General features: G+C 42.2%; 1 protein-coding gene across 3 annotated transcripts in view; it reads left to right on the top strand.

Moving 5' to 3' along the window:
- The window catches only part of sema6e (sema domain, transmembrane domain (TM), and cytoplasmic domain, (semaphorin) 6E), a 153,442-nt gene extending 131,509 nt beyond the window's left edge, over positions 1-21,933 (top strand). For 2 of the 3 annotated variants that reach the window (XM_035673016.1, XM_035673015.1), the window contains 4 exons: positions 2,483-2,541; positions 3,004-3,054; positions 6,422-6,577; positions 20,154-21,933. In XM_035673016.1, coding sequence (XP_035528909.1) covers positions 2,483-2,541; positions 3,004-3,054; positions 6,422-6,577; positions 20,154-21,487 — 1,600 coding nt within the window. In that variant the 3' untranslated portion in view covers positions 21,488-21,933. The remainder of the gene's footprint in view (positions 1-2,482; positions 2,542-3,003; positions 3,055-6,421; positions 6,578-20,153) is intronic. The other variant, XM_035673017.1, reaches the window with a different exon arrangement.
- The last annotated feature ends 6 nt before the right edge of the window (positions 21,934-21,939 follow it).

The following is a 21,939-nucleotide window of genomic DNA, read 5'->3' as shown; positions in this document are numbered from 1 at the left end:
CTTATTTATTCTTCTGTACAGCACAGGAAATAATCACACTTTGGTAGAACTTGTCAAGCAGATGAAGCTTTGTTTTAAGGGATCACTGCACTGCTTCAAACAACTCAAATATAAACTTTTCATTATGATTCATACCCAAGAAAATAAAATGTTCTTTTGATATGATCACATCATTTGGTGTGTTTCAGGTGTGACAGGAAACAGACTGCCCTCTAGCATACATCCTCTTAAGAGTTATTTTCATTCTTCACACGAACACTGAGCCTCAGCCTGGCATTCTTTGATTTGATAATCACCTCCTGTCTCACACCGAATTCCTCCCTAAAGGAATTTAGTATAAGAGAGCCGGGCTTTTTAGTGAGTGCGAGAGGGCGTAAGTTAGTGCACCAGGTGTGTATCTGTGCGTTAAGCAGCCTCCTCGCAGCAGGTCTTACAAACACACATCCCTAAACCTGACAGTTGACGGCAGAGTTGCTGCTTTAACACACACTGAAGAAATTGAGGTGATTAATTCTTTGAGCCGGTTTTTCTCCTTCCAGCTGAGTTAAGTGTGCTCGCTCTTTGGCTGTTCACTGGCTTCTGCCTCCAATTTAGATAGAATAGAATAGAATAGAATCTGTTGTTGCTCTCAGGAGCTGAGATGTATGTTTGTTTCGACTGGAGAGAATGAATCTAAAAATGTATGTACAAGTTCGTGTGTTTGTCTTGTGTCTGTGTAGGATGTGTGTGTGTGTGAGAGAGTTTTTGTGCTAATTATAGATGGGTGCTGGAAGACTGTTTGCATCTAATCTGTGTGAGCTGTAGGTTTGTTCTTAGGTTATATAAGGAACTAATTGGTTTGTTATAGAGTAGGCGTACATGCATACTTGTACAAAGTGTCTCTGTGTGAGTACTGGATCATTACCCTTGTGCTTGTGCACTACATGAGCCCATGTCTGTTTTATTTGGTTCATTACAACGTGTGGGAAGATTGTTGGCGTCGATTTGAAGCCCCGCTCGGCTTGAAGCGCATCCGCTCCACCGTGCATCGGCTCAATCTCATTTCTCAACCGTCGAACAGGCGCGCCTGGATGAGACTTTTGACTTCTGATTGACTCCAAGGTGAAAGATGGCGCGTCTATTGGAGGGAGAACAGCGTATCAATCGTAGGCACATTTTCATCAGAGCAGCAGAAAATCAATAATTGTCAGATTGGGCTTCTTGTCATTTTGGAAGAGTGGTTCAAAAGTTGAATTCAGAGGATTTGGATTGCACAGCAGCAAGTTCAGAGTGGCAGAAATTTCACTGTAAAAACATTTTTGAAGGATTTATTTGACATGATTGAGCTTTTGTTTTCCCTTTATGCTCAAATATGCTTCAGTTCTCAAGTTAATTAATTTAGATTTAATGAGTACAATATATTAACACAGATGTGGTAAAAAGGGCAAGTCATCCACACTGTACATAAAATCAATCTACCAATAGACTTTTGATTAAATGTTTAACCATTTGCATGAGATTATAAGAACAGGTTGTAAAAAGTTCAGTTTTCAACAAGGCCTTGTATTTCTTGAATAAGCACACCTTGTCCTTCTTTTTCCTTTTGAAAATCCACTCAAAAACACTTATTTTGAAGATAACTCTCTAGGTTCTCTAGGTTCATTTTTTAATCGTATTTTTCTTACTCCTGCAGAAAGCTGGCCAAAATATAAATGATTTTTGGATATAGTTCCCATGCCATTAGCAAGGCGAGGGGTTCAACAGCAAAAAGTGTTTCCATGAAAATCTCAGTGGTAAATGACAGGTTTTGGTGTCAGTCGCTCTGAATCAACACACTTCCTTCTAGACTGACATTCAAAAATAATACAGCGACACATTCAGTGTAGAGGTACCAATTTCACCAGCAGTAGCGTCAGTAGACTAAAATACAGTGCAGCTACATAAAGTGCTATGTTTGGAGACAGGGGCCCGCATCTGAAACCTGTAGGAAATGACTAACTGAAGTACAAGCAGAGAAGGCAGGCTGAGGGAAAGTGAGGACACACAAAAGTAAATTACAATTTTTCATCACAAACTAACTCCTAGAATCTGCTGAACACCACAAAATTGATGATATACAACCTTGTAAGAAAACCCAAGGGTGGATTTTCCCTTCAGGTCCGGCCACCACTGTGTCCCAACAACAAATGCGAGCCTCAGACACTCTGACCTCAGCCAGACACAAAACAAATTAAATTTTGTTACGGTGCACTTACCTCCACATCTCCAAGCACTCCTCATCAACAAAACCAATTTTGGAAAGACTCAACGAGGTGCTTTGTTAGAAATGGACAGTCAGGGAAATGTATTGATGCAAATTTACTGATGTGTCTCTTTGTCTTTGCTGGTGTGTGTGTGTGTGTGTGTGTGTGTGTGTGTGTGTGTGTGGTGTGTGTGTTGTGTGTGTTGTGTGTGTGTGTGTGTGTGATTGTGTGTGTGTGTGTGTGTGTGTGTTACTCTTCAGAGGCGGGTTTGAACAGGATGTGGAGAACGGTTACCATCAGCACCCGGATACCTGCCACGGTGAGATGAAAACATTCATTTATTTCAGTGATTTACATAAGCAATAAAGAAAGAGAGAAAAACCACCTATTGACTGTTATCAGGTCTTGATGGCAGAGAGCGACAGCCGGCACAAGTGACTGCAGATCTAACGAAATATAATGGAGCATTACGATGTATTTATTTCAACGAGGGCAGCAATTCAGTTCATATTGAAGGAGCTTGAAGAGTATTTTGTCCCTGTTCACAATCCCTGCCGGAATACTGTTCTCAATCTTTCCATCTTAATTAAGCATTTGCTCATAGAAGTGTTTTTATACAAGACAAAGTGGATTGTTAAAGCTCCTTTGCGTGTGTCTGGGATGTGATCAGAAGCACAAACAGGACAAATTCAACAATACTAGTCTGAAAGAATTGTAGCCCAGACACCAGGAATCATAAGCACACATACTGATGTCATTGTGCATTTCTTTCTTTCTCCAGATGTCCTGGCAACAACTCGCAAGCAAAACACGGCGCTAGATTCAGCGTATGGTCAGTGGACTTGTCTTATCTTTTTATTTAATAGCCTGAGCTGTTTAAGCTGGTCACCAATCAGCATTAACAGACTAAAGACTAAATATATTGTAACAAAAAAGGTTGTAGTTTAATTCTTGCAACAGCTGGTTTGTGTCCGTTCACAGCCATGATTCACAGTGAATGAGTAGAGGAGACTCTACTGTTGTTGTTGATTTTTTTTTTTGCAATCTGAGTCTTATTTTTGTAGTTTGGGATATCATTCCTATTGGTAATGTTGACAATTTACCCAAACAGTTAAATTGTTGAGATCATGGGATGCTTTGTCATCACTATAACAAAGCACACGAGTGGTCAGATCATAGTACAGATTGTAAACAAACCCAAAGTTTATCTAAAGGCACTTATTTGATGGTGAAAATGTAAGTGAGCGCACACAAAATGCTGTGTGTTGCAGTCCCATGAAATGGGAATGCACACGGTACAGTAGGTCTGTTTAACCAGAAGGTCCGCCTGCAAAATCTCAGTTGAACTGGTTGTTTACAGAGGATACGTTTGATAAAATTGGAGTTTGCTTACAACCTGTCTGATTACTTGTATTCCTTGATTCTGTTCTTATGTTGGTGAGTAAAACGTTCCACTAAAAGTGATGGCCCAAACTATAAACATAAGACCCTGAGGAGCCCTGGTAGCCCACCTGGTGGAGCTGTGTGAGCCCCATGTACCGGGGCTGGGTCCTCACTGCAGAGGCCATGGGTTCGACTCCACCTGTGGCCCTTTGTGCTGCATGTCGTCCCCTCTCTCTAAATAAATGAAAATAAGAACCATAATGTTTAAAAAAAAAATTGAATAGTTCTTTAAATGTCCTGAACAACATATTGAACCTCAACCTCCTCACTCAGTTATATGCCCACAAAGTAAATGTTTCTGCACTTTACAACTTAGGAGGTTACAGAATATTTTATAGAGTCAGCTGAATGGCCACCTCTCCTTCTCAGCCAGTCTGACAGCTTAAACATTGAAGCCATTGTCTAAAGCATCACTCCTTTGATGGACCAGGAGCTCCGCTGGCTAGGCTGCCTAATGCCCTGTATCAAGAAGGATCATCATCCCTGTCACGTCCCATTACTCCCCCGCTGGCCACACCGCGCAGCCCCTGGCATGGCCGGAATAGAAATAGAAATGCCGCCAAGCTGGCTAGCTCTCAGATAAGATTGAGGAGGTGGTGTTGAGACAATTTTCTAACACTGCAACATTCAAAACCAGTCATTTTCAATCCGATAGCTGTTGGCCAGGCTCTATCGCTTTTATCTACACAACTAAAGCACCCGCCTCAACTTCATGAGGAGTTTTTAAGACTTGCTCCAAGTCAGATCCCTTTGTCACTGCACAAATTGGGACACGGGGGAGCTAATGGCAGTGGTTGATCCAACACAGTGATTAGTATCATCACTGAGCCCATCATGCTGGAAGATGTCGGCCATTACGGCTCAGCAGAAACATCCATCCTCTCAGAACAGAGGCCACTTTGTCTGCCAGAGGCTTGGGCCCGGACCTCCACAGTCCCACAGTGCCTCAGTAGTCCGTGAATCCTCCCTGCTGGAGGAATTACCACTCAGTCGGTAGCAAGACTTGATGAGCAACCCTCCTGCTTAATCCTACGGGGCTCCCACCACCCCGATGCTTCTCTGCACTGTTTGAAGTTCTCAACACGCAGTCAGATTCTGTCTCTGTTGTTTTTTTGGTGTTTATATTTTTTTTTTTTCCACACAAAAACCCTTTTAAGTCTCTGCACTGAAGATCAATTATCAGCTTTCCTAGACAATAAAACACCCCATATGCCGAACAAAGCTGTTGTCACACAGGGACTCCGTTCTCCGTTCGAAAGCACACCAAAGGCAGGGACGATTTCTTTCTTCCACTTCCCTGTCACCCAAACAATCGCAGCCAGCAGAGGGAGGGCCGTGAAACAAACAACTGCCTGTGTAGGTAATCAAATGTTCCTCTGTTGTATAATGTGCATTTTTTTTGTACTTTATCAACAGTAAAAGGTGACAAACAACACGATCCTACGTGCACACTCAGAATAACACAATTGTTATAAATTGAAGTAATGATGAAGTCCTGGTGCTATTGTCCAAGGCGCCGGGGCCAAACACCCCCTGGTGTACAGTTTTAATTTGCCCGGCGCAGATGGCGAACTGACGGGGCACCTCATTCAGAGTGAACGCTGTCAACTGGCTCACAGTGAGAGAGAGAACAAGCCCTTTTCCTCCAGTCTGGGTGTGAGTTCTGCATAATGCTAACATTATGGCTGGCTTATTAGTGCAGGAGCCCAAGCCAATAGCAGCATGCTGCTCGTCGGACCTCAAGGACAACAGAGAGCTAATAATGCAATCAAGATGTGGAGTGTGTCATCAAGATAAATACGTTTGATAATACAAGGCCTGTGGCAGCTAATGCCCAGCGTGTTTCTTGGCATATGTTTGAAATGATTCCAAATGTGGCCATCATAATGTTTGCTAGTCTGCCTCAAGGTGACGGAGTTTCCTGTGAAACAGCTCAGCTCGGGTGAGGTAGTGGAAAAGAGCTGTGGTGAAACAAAATCATTACCTAGGCAGCCACCAGTATCTATTTCAACTTATCTGTGAAAACACTTAGCAGGCTGGACACAGAGGAGTTCAAGGCCACGTAAAAAAAAAATAAAAGTGGGAGGGGATTTTTCTGTAAAATAAACTGGAGAACCAGGATTAAAGGATTCCTGAATGGTTCAGTAACAAAAGCCTGAAAGTCAGTCATTCTGTCAAATCATGCTGGTATATTGACCCCTGAGTTAAACATTATTAAGGTGCCCAAAACCTTTGCTGCAGTTTGAAAACATTCAAAAGCCATTTACAAATGTTAACGTACTTTATTACTTTAGTGTCAACTTTTGCTAAGCTGAGTGTCCTCTGACAAACTGCCAGATAGCTGTGTTATGACGTTTAAAGAGTCACGAAATGTGCTGTGAGATATATTTTTAAAGGATGAGTTGTTTTTGAGTGTGATAATAGCAGCACAGCAAGAAATATTCCAGAGAATGGTGGATATGTCAAATTCACCCGGAGAGACTGAATGTGGGTATTTAAGCAGCCTGTAAAGTACAGGGCACTGTGTATCTGTGGGGAAGTGAACTGATTTAATTTAATTCTGCTCTGTGTGCTCATCATGTTGCTCACTATCATCACTGGGTCTTTATGTTAACGGGTGACGCTTTTCTTTCCACTCAGGACTCACCCTCATTTCTCTGAAGTTGATTGTCCCGGCTGATTCACATTTCACTAATCACTCACTCTGTTGCCCCCCCTCCTCCTCCTCCTCCTCCCCCCCTTCGTTACAACCACAGGGAAGACCACACCCACAAGCGCCAGCACAACCTATCATGGGGCGGCATTCCCAAAGGAGGCAGGTGACACTGAAAGAGGTACAGGTCCTGATGGCCCTCCCCCCGTGGGGGAACAAGGGTCACCTGACTCGGAGCCAATCAGTGTGGAGATGGAGGGTAAGGGGGAGGGATGTCTGTCCTCAGTGAATCTGCAGGGGGATTGCACTGCTGGGCCCTGAACGCCTCATCGTACACTTCTAACCAGACTGACCACTAACAAAAAACAAAAAAATGTTTCACTCTGGTAGAACAGTCTCCCATTTCCAGCCCGCATGCCTGCACCGAATCAGTTCAATCATCCGACCTGTGTTTCCATGGCGATGGTACCCATTTCAAACAGCTAATGTAAAAATGACAGTGGAGAACATTTCAAATCAACTCTATCATTTTCCTCCATCTGTGGTTGCAACATTCTCCTTGCAATTTCTGATAATGACTGATGTTGAATAGTCACTGAGAAAATGAGTCCTGACCAATAAAAGCAGGAAGCGACTCCTGCTGGAGGCTGACCATCGTGTGATGGTATGCATGCTAATTTGTGTAAATGTTCTTCCAGGGTGAAATATCACTTTCATTAGCTCACTAACACTTAACAAACTAGTCAAACCAATTTCTTAGTGAAATGTAGAAAGCATTGCTAATCGATTTTTTTTGATTTATACACTTCATTAGTTTGAGCGTTACATGACGTGATGCATAATTTCCCGGGCAGCTCCACCTAATGGGTCCAATGACTTAAAGTCCTGTGTAGTTAGATGGAAGTGTTCGATATTACTGAATACCACAGCATACACATTAACTAAACCGCGATAAACATGCTTCAGACGGGCTGGATCTTCTCGTCCCTTTATGTCCAGCCATACATCTCGATGTGCTCAACACAGCGGCCATGAATGTGAAAGATTTAATGACTTGAAATAAATACAGCATTGGCTCTAATGAACTCCGAAAATTAAGTAGAGAACCTGAGTCTAAACAACACGGCTCCCACACGGCCTTTCCTCATCTTTTATTTAGCTTGTCAACACACACAAATATTCCCTCAATGTTTTCCACCACGCTGAAAAAATTCAAAGCACAAGCCAGGTAGCATCTCTGTGTCTCTCTCTATGTGACCATTCATTTACATTTATAATTTCCATTCCCAATTGAGAGAACACGACAAAAGTCATTTCCCTGTGCAGCTAACACAGACTTTGAAGGTGTAGTCCTCATATCAACTTCCAGGCTAACTGCTAACTCACTGCTATGACTCGTGTGGCAAACACGTGTTCCCTGCAGTTGCTGTTCATATCCTGAGATGGATGAGTATCTACTGCAGAACCTGATATTAGAATTCAAACCATTCTTAATTTTAAAGGTCCAGTGTGTAACATTAAGAGGACCTATTGGCAGATCTTCCTCAGGGGCACAAAAGCACAGACGCTATAAAATAAAATTACACATGTGAGAACACATACGGATATTCAGCTACTTCATTACACCTGTAATTGCTCCATAAATTAACAGTTACCTTGTCAAAGATAATGGTAATGAAAAATGATACAGGAAAAATATAAATATATGGATTTTGTATGTTCTTGCAGCACACATCATACCTCTCATTGTAACTGTTAGTTTTTACTTTATCCATGACATACACCTGCACTCCCTTTCCTCTTAATGTCAGCTTTCCAACGTTGGCTGTAATCTCTGCTGTTTTACAGAAACATCTGTGCTGTTTAAAAAGACAAATGCTGTCCATTTTCATATCCTGGCACTTAGCTACCTGACGTTAACCTCGGGCCAGTTTAGGCTGAAACAATGTTCAATTAGGGACACTAAAACTATATATATCAAAGAATCGCCAATACTAAATGTAAGGCATTGTTTTTCAAAGATTTACCATCCCTGTCTGGACATATGAAATGAACTGCACCACATATTGCCGATTATTTTGTCAGTTAACTGTTTGCTCTGTTAAACATCATAGAATAGTGAAAAATGTCCATCGCATTTCCCAGCAAGTTTCAAATTGCTTGTTTTATCTGACCAACAGCCTGAAACCCAAAGATATTGAATTTGCTGTAATGTAAAGCAAAGGAAAAGCAGCAAATCCTCCTATTTCAGAAGCAGGAACCATCAACTCTTTGGCATTTTGGCTTGAAAAAGTGGTTTCAACGATTAATTGAGCTTTCAGCTCTTACAATACAACCTGTATTGTTGGACCGGATGTTCGTAATTTGTGTAATTACAGATGTCAAAGTGATTTTGAATGATGTTTCCTTACCTCTGGAATAGATATAATGTTTTCGACTCACTGTGAAAGAAATCAAACCTGTAATCATGCAGTAACAGTACAGGCTCTTCAGCAATTACTCCACACCATCCAGCTACCTCAATAAATGACATGACCTATAAAACTCCAACCAGTTCTTGAATATTTAATTACATCTTGATCTTTATAGGCTTGAGTCTCATTATTTCTTACATTTTTAATTTGACAGTTCGCAGTCATACTGATTAACATAGGCTTTTTCAAAAGTAGGAAATTCAAGTCAAAGAGCTACATAACCATGGTGGGAAGTGCACGAAAACGTCTCTGTGACCCTCAAACGATCACATAAAGAAACAGGAGATACAGAGCAGAAGAGGGAAAGTTTGGGGCTTTTTCCCCTTCTAAAGACTGAAGCATATTGCTGAAACTTTAGGAAGAATATATTGCTCTTTTGGATGTGATTCAGGGAGGATGAGGCGGCATGAAGCAGTTTTTGTCCTCTGTTTGCTGCTTGCTTGCACAGGCACCATGTCAGAAGTCCATAAATCCTCAGCAAGTGAAAGAAGCTTCCATTCACACAGACAGACTCTTTGGCTGCAATGATGAGCTACTCAGGCTCAAATGAGAAAAGCCCATAACAAATAAATAACCAGCAGGGGCCTGAGCCAGGGAGTCGGACAACAGGGAGGAGGGGGTGTAGGATGTAATAGAAACAGCAACGCAATCTATTTCAGCCAGAGACTGTGACGCTGCCGGTTCAATCAGAAGAGCTGGGCGGCCGTGTTGATAAGGCAGGAGAGGAGCTGGTGTGGAAGTAACAGCATCACAGTTCCAAGAGGGCCTCCAATCTCTCTCACTTCCTGTCCATTTCTCAGCACATATCTGCTTTTCTGTCTGTACCTTCTGTAGAGGCTCTGCAGCTGTGTCACAAATCTCCCAGCAACTATAAGGTGGGCCAGTAGACAGATTCAGGACAGCCGATCAAGAGAGACAAAAACTTACAAAACACTACACTTAAATAGATACATGTGTACCCTAATGTGTCACTGTGATGAAAATTGTTTTGTCTTTGCTCCAAAACACTAAGTTGCTCCAGCAAAGAGGTAGCTCAACATCTAACCATCAGGCTCAGTTATCAAACCAGCATGTATGATAAACATTCAGCCACCAGCCTCTGTAAAGACCAGACCTGCAGATTTGAGACTTGCACTTGAGTCAGACTTAAAGGTCTGGTGTGTAACATTTAGGACAATCTATTGGTAGTAATGGAACATAATAATCATAGGTATGTTTTCAGTAGTGTATAACCACCTGAAAATAAAGTGTTGTTTTTTTTAGAATGAGCTGTTTTTATCTACAGAGGGAGTGGGTCCTCTTTTACAGAGTCCGCCATGTGGGCATGGACTGCCACCTTTCTACAGTAGCCCAGAATGGACAAACCAGTTTCATGACCATCATAGTTTCTTCTACACACTTGGAAAGGAAGGGTGAGGCGAGGATGTTATAATCTGCAACTACAACGCTGGATGCTTCTAAATCTTCCACACTGACCCTTTAAGTTACAAGTTTTATCAGTTAGAAATGTTAAACAATAAATTAGACACTGTGTCACTTATTTAAAAAACACTACTGGCACAGTGTTAAAGAAAAATGGTCTGAGTGGCAGTTTGCTAATGCAAATTTTGACTTGTCATAAAGGACTTTAGACTCGACTTGACACTTACACTCTGTCTACCATGGATGCATTTCAGATATGTTTTTTACTCTTCTGTCTCATGCTAATCTGAGGCAACAGATATGCATGTAACAGCTCAAGATATACACATGTAACTACAACGTGAAGTGCGTCTGTGGGCTTTTTTCCCCAAAGTGCTTAACTATTGTATTATTAATTGCATATTTTTCCGTGAGTGCTGTAAAAACACTTCTGAGTGTGGCTGAGCACTAATGAAAGAATGCAGCTGCTGCTAACGTAGGCTTTCACCAAACGCCCACTTTAGACAAGGTGTTCCTCTTGAAGACTTTAGACCCGACTTGAACTTGTCTCAAATAATTCCAGACTCAACCTGCACTTGCCCCGAGAGTTTAAAAGAAAAAAAAAGGCTCAGCTCATCTTTTGAAGACACAGTCCATCGGGCTGCACAACCAGCAAGTGTTAATGAAAACGTGCAGCTACTCAGCACTAAAGGCCTTTTTCACAGCAGATATTTTGACTCATCACAGCAGGAAAAGCACGGTTGTTAAAGACGGCTTCATTTTTTTAACTGTCCCAGTAACCTATGACACATTTTCCACTATTATTCCAAATATGACAATATTCTGCCTTAATCCGAATGTAGCATTTTCTGACTAAGATGTTAATATGCCAGTATTACTCAGGTTTTAGGACCATTGTTTGGACTACAGCACATTCGGAATATGCCTCTCATTTAGGGGTTTTCCAACAATTTGCGGCAGTTTTGTGCATTGTAAACAAACTAACTAGCCAACAGTTTGCAAGGCATAGAGTGGAGTGGAGTGGAGATGCATGCACAAAAGAAAAGCCCACATTTTTGATCAGAACAAGAAACACACCTACTTTTAAACAATATGAAAGATGGATATCAGCAAGGTTTTGGATATGCACAAATATTACAAAACCAACCTTTTCAAGAAGGTGGTTTAACGAATAAAAAAGGACGGTTGTGTTCGCACGGTCAAAGAAGTCTGCCTCTGGTGGTACAGTACAGTACATCATTAACAGTTATGTAAATTGGAGTATGCATAGCAGCATGTAAACAGGAATATTAGTGGAATATTTATTTTCATTAGCCACAGCTTAATAGGAATATTGGCTTTCCCGCAAAAACCCGGAATATTTTGTGCATGTAAACATACTCAGTGTGACCAGGACCATGAACTGAAGCAGCTAGCTGGAATTGGCCATCATTCATTTTCTTTTCACTGTGCTTTTCCTACTGAGACATTGTCAAAATGTGAAAAAGGGCATATTAACATAAGCTTTCCCTAGAACCAGTGATACTTAGCTGACTAAATGTTATGTTAGCAATTACCTTAAGTAATGTTTAGAAATCCAAAAGGCTCATTATAGCCATGAGCTATGATCTAAAAGCTCTACATGAGACAACACACATACATATAAAGTGCACAGTAGCGCAAAAGGTCATCATTTAAATGATAGCACACAGGTTTGATCCTCACATTAGCTCAGCTGTTGAACCCCAACCGTGTCAAAACATCTGCTTGTCTCACAGACATATGAACCTGTTTTTAATTCAACTAGCAATTTCATTCACTATACTAAAATTATCCTTTAAAACAAGGGTAGTCAGTAAGCCGACTGATGTTTATTTCCACTATTATTTTGAGGCTGTTGAAGACATTTTCACCTTTTATTGTGTGTGACAGCTGAGACAGATATGACAGCTCAGAAAAGTTCCCCAAGTTGCAAAAGTTCCCCTGTCAGCAAACATCTCTTGAAGATCATATGAGTAGAAGTAAACCACCTGTAAATCCACTTCATCCATAAATGTCAGCGAGATATAAACTGTAAGTAAAAAGTACAAAGGCAGTCACTCACTTCACACATACAGGCCTGTTAATCCATTTTTATGTAGCTCAGTTATGAACAGATAAAAACCGTGAAGTGAAATATTCACTCAGATGTGGGTAGCTGCATTACATTATGTAAACACCAGGGAAGACTAAAAGGCAGGGGCAGGAACCTGTTGGCCTGCTGCTATTTAGAAAAATGCCAGCAGTCAGGTTGCACTAGAGCGGTTTCTGGCCGGAGAACGCCCACCTCTCCATTGTGTCAGAACACACAGAAAACTGTGTTAACCAAACTGTGTTGAACAAGACTCCTGGTTCTAGACCTCTCTGGTTTGTTTTCTCCCCCTCTCCTGCCCTCTATTGTGATTTGACCTTTTCTGTGACTCTTCTGCACATTTAGGCGAACTAGCGTGGGTTGGACTTAAAAGCCAGACTAGCAGCTAATTTAGCTGACGAGCTCAGGGAGATGGCTCGATAATAGAATCAAGTGAAGCTGGCGTTCTCAAACTCATTAAAACACTACAGGAGCAGAGCAGAGAGTGAACTCGGGCTGAACCTTTCCATGAAGAAGGGCTGGCGTCCTGGGGGGGACATCGATGCCAGCTACTTTTCTAAAGAGTTATTTATACTTCTGAAGACCATGGCAACAGACACCGCCTGTATCATCCAGTCACTGATAGGGATCTGACTGTGTCCCCTCTAACCACCATCACAATATCTGCTCCTTAGAGAGGCTTCAGTCCACATCAATATCAGTATTTCTTATGATTAACATTTGAATGATTTTTATGTCCTTAAAAGCAAAAAGAAACCAAAAACACACAAATATATAACATTTAATATTAAACATAACTCTTCTCAGTCATGATCTTTAAGCAGAAATTAAGAAAAGTAATAATATATAATGAACGTGTCAGCATTCAATTCTAAGAAGTGCTCAGTTTAATCAGTCACTAGTTAAAAAAATGTTTTACTTCTAATTTCAGCAATAATTTTTAAATCAGTTGTCACTTTTTTCAAATTGTAGACAGCATGTGAAGTTGGACATTAAAATATTTAATACAGTTTTAGATTTGTATGGGTCAGGTTGAGGCTGCACTTCCAGAAAATGTTCAATATGACTGTTAAATAGAACTGCAGGCTGTCGAATTTCATTCAGCCCATTCATCTATGTTGACCCTGCTGGCTACTCTTGCATGATTTATCCAAAGTCAATCCATGATGTGCAGACACACATTTACGTACTTCAGTTTTTGAAATATTACTGCCAATTTGGACTCCCTAAGTCATAGTCATGGTGTAATGGCACTCATTAAAGGTCACACAGAACTAGGCCATTTTTCCCTTCACTCCGCTCACCAGCACTTTACGGCGATTATAAGTGACATCATGTTTTACTACAAAAACACACTCTGCAATGTGCTGTAAAAACTAACCTTAAAGGCATTACACATACCGAATACTTCACTTTCCATAACCGGCGCTTTTAATGGCTCTTTATTCCATGTTGGCTATTAAAGCTCAGCTCAGTGTCAGGATGGAGAGCCGTCATTTCTGAGCGTCACAGCGATCCACGGGGGCCCACAGTGACCAAATCCACCCACGCAGTTGTCCCCAGCTCCTAGCCCTAACCCCTTACCCTTTAATCTGTCTCATTGACCTCTGGGGAGTATTTCTCCCATTTTACCTGCCTGTTTTTCTTCGTTCTTTTTTAGTTGGACTAACCCTTTAGCTGTACCTGCCTCCTTTGTTGAATTCTCTCTCACTGACCCTTTTCATCGTCTTTTTATGATCTGCCTTTCTGGTTTTACAGCTGATGGCGGAAACTGTGTGCAGGTGTTTGAGTGGCCTGCGAGCAGTTTCTCCATCTCTTAAAGCAGCAGTTCACTCCAAAGACAGCGCTACCTGACAAGAATGATAGATGTGGATTTTAGCAGTAAGACAGAGCAGTAAAACAAAGATTATTGGGAAAATAAATGTTACACTTGTGTCACACTTGTGACTAGCAAGGTAGTGGATATTTATCTTTAGAGTTTCCTCACCTTTGTGTGTTGTGCATGTTGTTCATAGTTTGCCAGTGATAAAGCTAGAACGGTACCAAGATACATTTTTGAAAACTTATGTTTCACCATATCCACAAAAACTGACTTTGGTGTGGACTGTGTCTGTCTTTAAGTTGGTTGGTAAAGCCAAGATTCTTCCAGTGCCGCCTCTCCCTCTTAAATGTTAAAATCCTCATCACAGCAACAGTTGGAAGTTTGCATTGGAATTATTTTGCTTTACCAGCCACTGAATGGCAAATAAACTGCTCTTCTTTTTTAAGTTTCTGATGCAACTGCATGTAAAAAAAGAGAAAAAAGGACATCACGTGGTGCATGTGCTCTGCCTGGTTTATTGGCTTGTGATAAGTTAATCAGATGCCACTTTAAAAGGTTGGTTCACCCAAATTACAAAATCATTTAACCCTAGTGGTATCTAGTCATGCACGTTTAGATTTTATGTTATTTTGAGATGTCTGCCTCCACCCCGATACAATTTGGACTTTGTGCTGGTCAAAGTAGTGAAAAGTTACATTTGAAAATTTTACTGCAATGTGTCTTTCCATTAGTAGTTTTTGTTGGGACCATTTGTTGAAAGTAGTTTCAATAAAAAAAATATTCATAGTGAGGTCTGTGGATTGCTTCTAGAAAGACATGCTGCTTTTTATGCTTTTAATCAGTACAAACAAAACTCTATGTACTGGAATGGCGACAAAGATGTGAGGAGTGAAAAAATCTGTTTTGTTTTGGGTTTTTTTGTAATTTGAACGAACCACCCCTTTAACCAGCCACTATCTGCTTTTTGAGTGTTTGAAACAAAATGTATACTGCTGCTTTAAAACATGACTTTTCCTTCAAAGCACAGGTGTAAATATTGAAGGACTTCAGACAGACAGTATGGTTCTGATTACCAGATGCCACAGCACGCCTAATTTACCAGTATTCAATCAAAATTGTAATGAAATCTATGCTCTCTATGCATCATCACACCTGGAATGAAATGTGGTGCTCATTACCACTACTTTTCAATTGGAATGGATCTGTTACATTCCACCATATCACCTTAGCTCTTGTGCATATATTAAACCACATCCAATTGGCTGAGCACTGGGGTGGAATATTATGCAAATTCCTAATAACAAGTGTACATGATTGAATTCCCTCAGTCAACAGCCAGAACCCTGCACACATACAGCATATATACCTTGTGTGTGTGCACGAGCACACTGACACACACAATCATGCTCTGTTTGCTAACCATGTCTGTCAGTGTACAGACATCAGGTATTAAAACTGTCAAATTACTTAAGCTCACAGCAGCAGGGCAGAGCCACTCTGCTTTTCACCCAGATTTGAAAAAGGAAAAAAATTCATTTGTTCCAATCTTCAACCTCAGGGTGTCTCGGGAGTTAAATTGTTATTTTTAGTGTGGAAGAAATAAATCTCCAGCATTAGCAGGATAATGCTCGCCTATGAAGCCTGGGGCCATTTTGTCTCGTTGGCTTCTCATTGGGATGGAGTAGCCATTAAGGGAACAATTACATGCACTTGTAAGCTTGCAGAAGCAGAAACTAATTAGGGCTATTTTGGAACGTCTTCACTTGATGCACAAATATAGAACACAAGTTGTTCTCCAGGTTACAGAGTATTTAAACACACCCTTGAGGAAAGCCTGATACAATGGAAAAGTTATGCGCGAAATAAAAAGTTGTTCCTTTTTCACATTTGCCCTTGAAAGTGTTGAAATAAAAGTAGCCACTCCTTCCTGGCAATGTTTTAAATTCCAGTTTTGTGGAGCTCTGATGCTTTAATGTCCTGCAAGAGATGCAAAGAGGAGTCTTTCACAATTGAGAAAGTATGAAACTTCAGAGTCAAAGTGTTCAGATTACAGATAATTGGTGTCATAGAAAAGCTTATGGGTGCTGTATTGTTAATGAAATCGATTTAAGATGTCTTCAGGAGCGTGCAAAGACAGCAGCCATTTACTTAATCATTAACATGTTTAAGAGAAGTTGTCACTTCAATTGTAATTTGTTTTCAGACTTCACCTGCAGGAAAAAAAAATACTTCACACGTAACAAAAGTCAGACCTCCTCACTTTATTTCCCTTATGCAAAAGACATCGCCAATTAGCAAGACGCAGCACAGACAACGCTGTGTAAAACTTGCCTGTTTACATAACCTACCGCGCCATCTATTTTTAACAGTATGGATGCAATCACAGAGTGCTTCTCTTCCTACGGCACTGTGGAGGAGCGTAAGGGTTGTTCTCCAACCATATCACAGCTGCCGCAGAGCACCAGGCTTCAAAACCCAGCAGAGTGACGGTCTGTCACTCACTCCATCACGTCTGTCTGTCTCTCCTCTGCCTCTCTCCCCATCCTCCTCCTCCTTCAAATCTGCTCCGTGCACATGAATTCACTCGTTCTCTCCATCTTCTTCTTTTTTTGAGCTCTCTGGCTTTCATCTCCACTCCTTTCCTTTGCTCTTTCTCCCCTGTCTCTTGGATCTTTGAGTCCTCTCACATTCACTCCCCTCTTCATCACCAGTTTGTCACCAAGGTTGAATTTTATCCCTTCATCTTCCTCTTCTTTTTTTCTTTTTTTTCCCCCCTGGCTGTCACTATCCCTCTCTCCACTTGCCTCCCTTGCCTCCACTCACGCAGCCCATCTGTCTTTTTTACCTTTTGGCAGACTTCGGTATCTCTATATTAAGCCTTCTCCGAGCCGAGACCATGTTGAGTTGAAACGGAAATATAATGTGACGATGTTAGAGTGGAACACTGACTATGAAGCTATGCAGAAGTTGTGAAGCGAGTGCAAAGCGGCATTAATTATCGCCTCTACTTGAGGTGACGATCTCACCCCGTAATCTGTTTTTTTTTTTCTAAATTAAAATATTTGTATAGTTTTAAACTCCAGTCTATAGTTTCCAGACACTCGTGAAGCAGTGCAGATAAAGCCATGTCGCTGTGTGCACAGTTAACCAGCACCTCCTGTGCGCCACCTAGCAGCTTGCCAGGTTGTTGGTATGATTCACAGGGTATTAATTTCACTGTGACCAGTGGCACCATATGTCCCACATACCCAGTGATTGAGTCATCCAGCCTGCTCATGAAACATGTTATGACAGGTCGTTCGTAGGCTCTGGATTTGTTTACCTCAGCTGCGCGTTTCACCCCCTGTCGTGGCACTTGACTCATACCCCTCAACCAGGAGGGACTCCTCAATAGGCCTGTAGCCACAGTCAGGGAGGGGGGTGTTGCAGTCCAGAGGGAGCGGATGACTCACAGGTACCAGGAAGCAACAGGGGTGACAGGAGGCAGAAAGCACACTGAGATAAGTTCAGCCTTTCACCGCTTATTACAAAATCTGCACACCGCCGCCACCGCCGGGACACTGTTCAGTTAGAATCACAAACTTGGACCCACAACGATGCTACAGAGCTGATTGGAGGCCTGTGTAATGAGAACAAAAAAAAAATGTTCAAGATTAAAAGAAGAGGTATTAACAGGCTCACTGCGGCATCACTTTTGATTGCCTCTCCCACTGGGATGCAATTATGATTTATGACTTTTTAATGTGGTCATAAGTCGAGGCAATCATAAGAATAAATGGCTAAAAACTGAGCGTTTTTAATTGGAAGCCCTATTCAAAGCATTATTTCCAGAAAGATTACAGTGCACCACAGTATCTCTCTTTCTCTTTGTAAAATGGTAGCAAAGCACCACACGAAAATGAATATAGTGATACATGACGATAAGATAAGACTCTGCAAGCACACCTGCTCAAAAGTTTACCTCCAGATAATTAAGAGGAAAATGAAGTGGCCAAGTTTCACAGTAACTTCATGACCTAAATAATAAACTCCTCCTAAAATTGTGTTCATACGTACAGATGCGTCATGACGAGAGATAAACCTTGTTTGATTCTAATTTGGCCGTATCTTAGCCCGTTTGTAATACAATTCTGTCAAATTAAAGCTGTAATGATGACAGGAGGCAAATGACTTGCCTTTCCATAAAATGCATTGTGTAGTTACCATGGTGTCAGGTGTCTTTTGAGGTTTAAGAAAATTAGTTTAGACCTTACTCATTTGTGCTTTTGTCTCTTGTGGATTTGTGATGAGATTCCACTGAAATGTACCAAGTCTCTGATCAGATTTTCCACCTCTGTAGTAATATTGGCCTCTTATTACATACACACAATGAGGAAGACCCTTTATGGTTCCTTTAACACAAACTCATTACGACTATTGTTCACCTTGGCCATTCACCTGTCTCAGGAGTTCATGTAGGAGGTTTTACTCACACCCCCAATTCCACTAAAATGAAATCCTTTTGAGATGTTAGTCTCAAAAGGACTGTAGAATTTTATCAGTTTTGAGGATTGGGATTGTGTTCATGGCTTCATCGCATAACACTTCCAAATGAGTTGAAAAATCATGATGCACCTGGTCGACATGATGAGACTGTACAACCTTGAAACGATTTTTCAACAAGTAGAGATCTTTCTAGGTAGCTCTCCCTGAAATCTCTCTGGTTTACAGTATTGCAAAGAGTTTTTGCATCAGTGTGGTTAAGTATCTTGATTTTTCCATTTAAATGGCCTAGCCAAGACATTCATATTTGGTTATTTTATCTATAATCAGTATCTCATTTGAGTTTCTGGAAATTTTAGTTTAGGATATATCACTACTGCAATATAAATTATACATTATACCCTGATAGATTCTATCCATATCGCCCACATCATAATTCAGGGAATTTCTTCATAAGACTTTTCTGAAGCAAAGAGCCTTCATTATGTCAAGTCTGGGTCACTTAATTCAGAGAAAAAGATTAAAATTCGCTCTAATGCAGACCTAATTATTCAACTGATCTCCCTTATACTCATCTACCAATCATCATCATCATCATCACTCTGAACATCTCATAAACTATCATCAAGCTTGATTTAGACATCATTTTCCATTTCCATTCCTCAACGAAGCTTTCATTAGCTGTTGAATTTAGCTTGTTTGGAACACCTGCATTTTTTCCCTCCTCAGTGCAGCTCAGCTGTCCCCCTCCGCAGACTAATCAGTTTCACAGAAACTGTCATTAAGGGCGGAGAAAAGGGTCTGACACCACAGATGGCAGCAGCCTCTTGCAAATGAGCTCTGATTATGAGAGGTGGCAGGTTTCACTCCTCTTATCGTGGTTGCCTTTCACGCCATTAGGCAAACACAGTGCTAGGGTCACATCACCCAAGGACATTTACATGGTAGATTTACCTCGACTAAGTAACCTTGTGTTTTTGGTGCACTGTTGCACAGACTGTCCCCTCGGCTTCATTTTGAAAGAATTTGACAACCTCATTTGAGTCTGTGTTGGCAAAGGCGCCACACTCGGTGAGCTATTGGATAGACCTGTTATTTTTGGCTCGTTCATCATACCAGGTGCTCTCGCCCCTGATCCTCGCATTGGAAAGCAGAGTCTGTGAAAATGACATCAGGTTCCTGCTGCTGTGCTCCCATCAATATTTAAAGCTCCAACTCATTTCAGAGTTGATTTCTCACTGACTGGGGAGCTCCTGGCCTCTGCCAGTCTGCGTGGAAAGCACAGGTCCTAGAAAGAAAGGCTGTATTGATCTATTAACAGTGGAAGGAAAGGAAGCCAAGAGCTTAGTTCAAACACCTCTCCCATGCTGTTTCCCACATAGTGAAGCCCCTGTAAACACAACCTGTCTGTCCCAGCTGCTACTTGACCTATATTAGCTCTTGAAAATGTGTTTTTTTTTTCTCTGGCTCAGTCAGTAAAGCTCTAACTAAAGTACCCTTTTCTCAATCTTTTTCTGTTTTGAAGGTGTGAGGCGACCGCCAGAGCTGGAGAAGACCAATCACAGTGTCCATTATACTCTCCTGATCGCTTGTGTTTTGGTGGCCTTTGTCCTTGGCGCCTTCCTCTCTGGCTTTCTGGTCTCCTGCTACTGCAACCACACAGGCCACAAGACCAAGAAGTTGTCTAAAGATCCCGAGGCCCCTATACCGCATGCCCTGTCCCTTCGCAGTTTGGCGAAGCTCAATGGCCTTCTGGACAGTCAGAGTAAGGACGACAAGCTGGAGGTCTCATCTCCAAAGATCTACAACTCTTTCTTCGCCAGCAGCAAGGAGCATCACCCACCAAGGAGAAACGGCCATCCCGGAATGACAATGGGAGACCTGGTCCATCCCCACCACCACCACCACCACCTCCACCATTCTTCAGAGCTGTCTGGTCTGCCTACACCAGACTCGACCCCAGAACTGCCCATCAAAAGCATGAAAGCCTTCAAGAACCAGTGGGAGAAGAACCAGAATTGCAACAATGCCAAGGAACCAAAGTCCCACAACATTGGCTCTAGGCCCAGCTCAGCCCTACTTCATCAACAGGTCTTCCCGTACTCCCATGGTCTGTCCAATGGGCAGCCACTAGTTGGTCACCTCCATCCGGAAGAACGCAAAATCCATAATGTTGAACGTGTGTTATCTCAGCAGCCTTACCCTGGTTACTCTCAGAAGGTGATGGAGGTAACCTCTTTGGATGAGCTCCTGAAGCACATCCACGATGCAAGCAGCAGCAAGAACTCCCAGTTAATGAGCCCATCTGGTCTGATGGCCAGCGGTGGTGGAGGTCAGCTAGCATTCGCCAACCGCATCCAACCTCAGATTCCTGAGACAGAATCAGCCCCCTACTACAGCTCATCCACTTTGCCCCGAGACAGCCTCACCCGACGCATGGATGTTCCACCGGACATTCCCCCACACCACCAGTCCACTCTGGAGAGGAGGCACTCTTCCCAGAGGCACTCACTGTTGGCTGCAGCCACCAAGATGCCCAGCGGAGGCGGTGGAGGAGGAGGTGGGGGAGGGATGATACCTCGTCAGCACAGCTTCAGCCAACGAAATGGTGGGCCCCATCAGCCACCTCCCCTCCTGGCACGGATGAACTCGACAGGCAGCGCCTGCGAGGTTCACTACCCCCTCATCCCCAATGGGTACCTGACACGCCAGCACAGCTACAATGGAGAGCAGCAAGAGGTCCCGCACAGGGGCGCTATAGTCCGCCGAGCCTCCTCTCTCAAACCTGACGTCCCTCCCAAGCCCCTGTTCATACCTGCCACGTCCCCAGTCAACCAACAGGGAAAGTTCAACTACTGAAGAGGTACACTCCTGGACTAGAGGGGGAGTCTCCCTCATTGTGTCTTCTTTAAGGAACTTCTCTTTGAAGAAATGCAGTGGGTTTGAGGTTGCAGACCTTCACAAGAAAACACAACCAATCGCGTGGCAGCCAGTGTCACTGTGGACGAAAGCCTCAACCAAACTTGTTTTTTCCCTCTTCTTTTTGTCCAACGAATATCTTTGTACCATATTGGTATTGCTCAGCTACTTGCTTATTATAGAACTGCTGACTCGGGTGACGTGACGCCACCTCCTTATATTAGGCTGCCAATGTCCTCAGTGTGGATTTACAATGCAACTTAGTTTTGGGACGCATTGATGTTGGAAAAACTTTACACATCAGTCATCTTGAAGACTTAAAAGCCAGAGGCTCCTGCGATGCTTAGATTCATGCTTTTGCTTAACCTTTTCTGATGTAGTGTTGGTAACCA

The sequence above is a fragment of the Morone saxatilis genome, unplaced genomic scaffold, assembly GCF_004916995.1.
Source record: "Morone saxatilis isolate NCDOM2014 unplaced genomic scaffold, NCSU_SB_2.0 Contig24, whole genome shotgun sequence".
NCBI classification, from domain to species: Eukaryota; Metazoa; Chordata; class Actinopteri; family Moronidae; genus Morone; species Morone saxatilis.
The sequence above is the reverse complement of the archived record's forward strand: the minus strand, read 5'-3'. Positions and strand labels throughout refer to the sequence as shown.